This window comes from Salvia splendens, chromosome 14 (genome assembly GCF_004379255.2).
Source record: "Salvia splendens isolate huo1 chromosome 14, SspV2, whole genome shotgun sequence".
In the NCBI taxonomy this organism is placed as follows: domain Eukaryota; kingdom Viridiplantae; phylum Streptophyta; class Magnoliopsida; order Lamiales; family Lamiaceae; genus Salvia; species Salvia splendens.
In genome coordinates this window covers 8,907,970-8,915,222 of record NC_056045.1, presented here as the reverse complement: position 1 = coordinate 8,915,222, position 7,253 = coordinate 8,907,970, and the positions used below count along the sequence as shown (strand labels likewise).

The 7,253-nt window shown below is 32.8% G+C and overlaps 1 protein-coding gene across 1 annotated transcript; it reads right to left on the bottom strand.

Moving 5' to 3' along the window:
- Window positions 1–3,743: 3,743 nt before the first annotated feature.
- LOC121764137 (agamous-like MADS-box protein AGL62) lies at window positions 3,744–4,067 on the bottom strand. Its single transcript, XM_042160203.1, has one exon. It carries the CDS (start codon window positions 4,065–4,067, stop codon window positions 3,744–3,746), a length of 324 nt encoding a protein of 107 aa, XP_042016137.1.
- Window positions 4,068–7,253: the final 3,186 nt, after the last annotated feature.

Genomic DNA, 7,253 nt, shown 5'->3' with positions numbered 1-7,253 from the left:
ACATTACTATAACCCTGGAACACATCACTATAACCATGTTTTGACTTCACTGGTGTTAATAAAATAGATCACTATAACAAAAAATCAAGAAAGCTCACTATAACCCTGGAACACATCACTATAACTATGTTTTTACTTCACTGGTGTTAATAAAATAGATCACTATAACAAAAAATCACTGAAACCTCACTCTAACCCTGAAACACATCACTCTAACCATATTTTTACTTCACTATAACAAAAAAAATCACTATAACAAAAAATCAAAGAAATATCACTCTAACCCTAGAACACATCACTCTAACCATGTTTTTACTTCACTGGTGTTAATAAAATAAATCACTATAACAAAAAATCAAAGAAACATCACTATAACCCTGGAACACATCACTATAACCACGTTTTTACTTCACTGATGTATAAAAATAGATCAGTATAACAAAAAATCAAAGATACATCACTCTAACCGTGGAACACATCACTATAACCGTGTTTTTACTTCACTGATTTTAACAAAATAGATAACTATAACAAAAAATCAAAGAAACATCACTATAACCCTGGAACACATCACTATAACCATGTTTTTACCTCATTGATGTTAATAAAATAGATCAATATAACAAAAAATCAAAGAAACCTCACTCTAACCCTGGAACAAATCACTATAACCATGTTTTTACTTCACTAATGTTAATAAAATAGATCATTATAATAAAAAATCAAAGATACATCACTCTAACCGTGGAACACATCATTATAACCATGTTTTTATTTCACTGATGTTAACAAAATAGATCACTATAACAAAAAAATCAAAGAAACATCAGTATAACCCTGGAACACATCACTCTAACCATATTTTTACTTCACCGATGTTAACAAAATAGATCACTATGACAAAAAATCAAAGATACATCACTCTAACCATGTAACACATCATTTTAACCATGTTTTTACTTCACTGATGTTAATAAAATAGATCACTGTAACAAAAAATCAAAGAAACATAACTCTAACCCTGCAACACATCACTATAACCATGTTTTTACTTCACTGATGTTAATAAAATAGATCACTATAACAAAAAATCTAAGATACATCACTCCAACCATGGAACACATCATTATAACCATGTTTTTACTTCACTGATGTTAAAAATAGATCACTATAACAAAAAATCAAAGAAACATCACTATATCCCTGGAACACATCACTCTAACCATGTTTTTACTTCACTGATGTTAATAAAATAGATCACTATAATAAAAAATCAAAGAAACATCACTCTAACCATGGAACACATCACTATATCCATGTTTTTACTTCACTGATGTTAATAAAATAGATCACGATAACAAAAAATCAAAGAAACATAACTCTAACCCTGGAACACATCACTATAACCATGTTTTTACTTCACTGATGTTAATAAAATAGATCATTATAACAAAAAATCAAAGATACATCACTCCAACCATGGAACACATCATTATAACCATGTTTTTACTTCACTGATGTTAAAAAAATATATCACTATAACAAAAAATCAAAGAAACATCACTATATCCCTGGAACACATCACTCTAACCATGTTTTTACTTCACTGATGTTAATAAAATAGATCACTATAACAAAAAATCAAAGAAACATCACTCTAACCATGGAACACATCACTATAACCATGTTTTTACTTCACTGATGTTAATAAAATAGATCACGATAACAAAAAATCAAAGATACATCACTCTAACCATGGAACACATCATTATAACCATATTTTTACTTCACTGATGTTAATAAAATAGATCACTATAACAAAAAATCAAAGAAACATAACTCTAACCCTGGAACACATCATTATAACCACGTTTTTACTTCACTGATGTATAAAAATAGATCACTATAACAAAAAATCAAAGATGCATCACTCTAACCGTGGAACACATCACTATAACCATGTTTTTACTTCACTGATGTTAACAAAATAGATAACTATAACAAAAAATCAAAGAAACATCACTATAACCCTGGAACACATCACTATAACCATGTTTTTACCTCATTGATGTTAATAAAATAGATCACTATAACAAAAAATTAAAGAAACCTCACTCTAACTCTGGAACACATTACTATAACCATGTTTTTACTTCACCGATGTTAATAAAATAGATCATTATAACAAAAAATCAAAGAAACATTACTATAACCACAGAATACTTGGTGTATACAGTCCGAACCTCCGGTTGTATATATCACATTACATGAAAATATTGTAGATTAAAATAAAAATAGTAGGAATTACTCACGGTCGGAGCCTTGGTGTATATAACTGGAACTTCCGGTTGCATTTTTGTTTGGACGTTCAATAGGTATAAAAAAATTCAAATCTAAATCAGTTCTAAAATCAAAACCTACGAAGAAATGTTAATCATTAGGAAATTTACATTTTGAAAAAACTCCTTGATTTGTAGCCATTTGTTTAGACGAAGGAATGTGAGAGCTGGATGTTGACGACTATGGAATGAGGCGACGGCGACGGAGACGGCGACGAGAAGGTTGAATCGCTCGAATTGCAGAAGAGAGAAAGAAGGTTGAATAGCGGGAATTTGCAATGTAGTAGCGAGGTTAACTTTCAAATGAAGTAAAAATTTACATAACCTAATTTTTTCTGTGCAATGACCATTATACCCCCGCCTTGTTATTGTGAAGTAAATTTGTGATAGAGGGAACTAATTTCTCATTTAAATTCTAAAATTACATGTATTAATACTAGCCCTTGATTTTCTTGATCTTGTGGCTCTGATTTGTTCTCTAGTTATGTAGTTAATGGGCACTTGCCCTATATCACTACTCATATATATATATATATATAGGATTGTGATCAAGATAGAACCATTCTTAAACGTAGAACCATTCTTAAACGTAGAACAAATGTCAAACGGAGGTCGTTAGATCTTTTAATCCAATGGTGTTGATTTGCACAACAACTTCCCATTACAACCAAAACTATTATTAATGGGTGAATGCAGATAAGTGAAAAAATAAAGCATGCATGGACTCTTCTTCGTTTCATTCATTCTTCCATCAACATGTGAGTTTTTTCACATGTTGAGTCCGGAATGTCGTGAAAACATAGTCTAATATGTATGATTTTTAATCTTGACCGTCATTTTTTCCTCATCCAATGAATAAAATATGTAGAGTTCTAGGTTCTACACTTAAGAATGGTTCTATCTTTAACGCAACCCTATATATATATATATATATATATATAGGGTTGTGTTAGTGTGCTAACTAATTTACAGTAATATCTAATAACTTTCAATTCTGTGTATTAAAATTATCAACACAAAGACATAATTATATCAATACAACATGTAAATTTAAATATCAATACCAAGACATAATTTATCAACATAAGAAAGATTGATAAATTTATGTCTTTGTGTTGATATTTTTAACATACAAAATTGATATTAAGTTATTAGTTATTACTGTAAAAAGTTAGTATTTGATTTCACACACACATATATATAGAGAGAGAGTAGTGATCTAGGGAAAGAGCCCCTTAAACCTATAACTAGAGAACAAATCACAGCCACAAAATCAAGAAAATCAATGGCTATTATTAATACATGTAATTTTCAAATTTAAGGAGAAATTAGTTCCCTCAATCATAAATTTACTCCATAATAACCAGGCGAGGGTATAATGGTCATTGCATAGCCAAAAATAGGTTACGTCGGCAAATTGAATTCTTCTCCTCTTCTCCTCTTCTCCATCTTCATCGCCGCCTTGTACCCGTCGTCGTCGCAGCGGCGGTGGGAAATCGGATCGATGCGGTCGATCAGAGCGGGGTGGCCGAAAGCGTAGAGCTTCTGCGCCGGGGACTGCACCAGAATCGCGACTTCCACACCGCAGAGGATGGAGAGTTCGGTGGCTTTGCGGAAGACCCCGCCGCGGCGCTTGGTGAAGGCGACTTGCAGGCTTAATTTATTCTCGATTTTCCACATTGGGATTTTCCTTCTCCCCAGAGTTTTTGTGCCGTTGGAATTCTCCATTGTTGTGATCAAAATAATTGTAATGCTGTTGCGTTGTGATTAAAACTAAACATACCATCTATATTTATAGAGAGTCAATTTTTTACGGATTATTCATCTGAATGCACATCTTTGATGGATTTCGTTTTTTGTTATTCGATTGGAATGAGCAGGAAATTGATGTGTCATAATTTTGAACTTGAAATTGATGTGTTTTGTTAACAACATAGTGATGTGTTTTGTATACAAGAGTGAAGTAAAATCATACTAAGAGTGATGTGTTTTGTAAACAAGAGTGAAGTAAAATCATGCTAAGAGTGATGTGTTTTGTAAACAAGAGTGAAGTAAAATCATGCTAAGAGTGATGTGTTTTGTAAACAAGAGTGATGTGTATTGTAAACAAGAGTGAAGTAAAATCATAATAAGATTGATGTGCTTTGTAAACAAGAGTGAAGTAAAATCATGCTAAGATTGATGTGTTTTATAAACAAGAGTGAAGTAAAATCATGCTAAAAGTGATGTGTTTTGTAAACAAGAGTGAAGTAAGATCATGCTAAGAGTGATGTGTTTTGTAAACAACAGTGAAGTAAGATTATGCTAAGAGTAATGTGTTTTGTAAACAACAGTGAAGTAAGATCATGCTAAGAGTGATGTGTTTTGTAAACAACGGTGAAGTAAGATCATGCTAAGAGTGATGTGTTTTGTAAACAACGGTGAAGTAAGATCATGCTAAGAGTGATGTGTTTTGTAAACAACAGTGAAGTAATATAATGCTAAGAGTGATGTATTTTGTAAACAACAGTGAAGTAATATAATGCTAAGAGTGACGTGTTTTGTAAACAACAGTGAAGTAATATAATGCTAAGAGTGATGTGTTTTGTAAACAACAGTGAAGTAATATAATGCTAATAGTGATGTGTTTTATACTCAATGAAATATGATCTTTCAAATTGTACGATTACGAGATGATGCTAGAAATTTAAATTTTACTTCCTATTTTTCCTATCACCCATGCACATGCAGAATATTGAATTTTGAATATAACCAACAAATAATTTAAATCAACTAATTCAATAAAAAAGGAGCTATGGAGGACTAGAAGCTTAAAATAACAAAATTCATGTATTTCAAAGTACTGTATTAATTATTTTACATAAAATTTATTGGTCTTCTAAGTAAAGTCGATTTTTTTTATAACTTACGATAACAACAGTTTGGTGCGATTACTCCTAGTTCCAATAATTAATTCGTATAAATTTGTCAGCATAGTGACCGCACTCCGCCTTGCTGCAATTTGTGCTGGCGCCACCAGGATCGACAAGTTGTACCCTTTCACGAGGCTCAGGTCGTAGACGTCCACCCCGTTGAAGCTGTCGATTGCGAACTCAGCCAGAGTAACTGGAATCGCCGCCGCGACGGCGTCGGCGCATTCGACCTTTCCGGATCAGCAGTCGCCGGTCACGCAGGAGAAATTTCCAGACAGATCTTCGGAGCAGTGCGTGCACCACCAAAATCGGAGACTACGGTGGCGGAGGTGGCGGTGGCGCAGATAGAGGAGGAAGAAGATCCGGTGAAATTGGATGAATTTCTCAATTCCAGCTTATGAATTTCATAAAGTAATTTCCAAAAATTCCCTTGGTCTATTTTACATTATTAAAATAAATAATATTTGTTGTCTTTATTTGTGTGGCTGAGATTTGTTCTATAGTTATACATTTAATATTAGTTATACTTTGATCGCTTCCGTATATATATATATAGAGAGAGAGAGAGTAGTGATCAAGATATAACTATTTTTAAGTGTATAATTAGAGAACAAATCTCAGCCACACATCTTAATGGAACAAATATTATTTATGTTAATAATATTAAATATGTTGAGGGTATTTTTGGAAATTACTTTCTGAATTTAAACATGCGATCAAATTGCGAAATCTTCCAAATCTGCTATCCTTTCTTCTTCCAAATCTGCGATCAAATCTTCTTCGATTTCATTCCAAAATTTCCTTACAAATATGATCACTTCATTTAAATCGCGATTGAATTCAATTCGATGCGATTCAATTCGTTATTCAATCCGTTCATCGCGATTCAAATCAATCATCGTGATTCAAATCAATGGATTCAATTATGAGGTCGGTCGAAGTTTATTTCGATTCCGATTCATCATCTTCGGGCGAGGAAGCCGAGACTTCTAAAGGTAATCATTATTCGTTCACTTCTATAACAATTACGGTCGATCATAATTAGAGTGACGAAGTTGAAATTCGTGTTTGTTCTCATCATGATTAGAGTGACGACGTTGATGTTCAAATACGTTAGAGTGATGTATTTTATATGTTAAAGTTTTGTATATAGGCTTTAATTGAAGCGTTTGTGTTTTGTGAATTGAAGAGTGCACTGTGTTCCAATGTTTAAGTGAGGTGTCTTTGATTTTTTGCTATAGTGATGTATTTTGTTAACAATAGTGAAGTAAAATCATGATTAGAGTGATGTTTTCCATGGTTAAGTGATGCTTCTTGGATTTTTTACTATAGTGATGTATGTTGTTAACAAGAGTGTCACGACCGCCCATACAAGGGGTACCACAAACGCGGCGATCGTGACCGACATGCATGGATTACAATTTAAAAAGAACAACTTAATTGATTTGAAGAAAGGAAAACAACTTAGTTTAAAGATTTTAAGGTTATATTTTTTTTTTGAAAAGACATAAGATAAAATACTTTTAAAAAGACAAAGGGAAAAATTAGACTTAAGAAAAATAATAACTAAAAACGAAAGTAGAACAAGCACTTAACTTAAATTCGGAGAATACCATTTTCAAAAGACAACGTAGATGCACGTTTAAATCCTAACACCACCATACATGTCCCATTACCAAAACGAAAAGCTTACGGTCTTAAGACATAAATTAAAACATAGCAGCGGATAAATAAGGTTCAAGGAGAGTCAAGGATCACGCCTATGTATGACGACACAACGTATCCTAAGGTCTCTAGCCAGCTCAACATCCACCGCAACATCCCGCTCAACCTGCAAAATTTTTAAAAGGAATTGCAGGGCTGAGTACTTGTTGTACTCAATGGGCTCATGCCGAAAACATTTATCAAGTTATGTCATCCATACCAGTGATCTCGAGTTTTATACGTAGTAAAGAAAATATCACGAGAACACAAAAAGTTTCACAGACTGGCCAGTCAAAAT

Coding starts and splice junctions, on each gene's coding strand:
- LOC121764137 (XM_042160203.1), bottom strand. CDS start 4,067: ATGGAGAATTCCAACGGCACAAAAACTCTGGGGAGAAGGAAAATCCCA.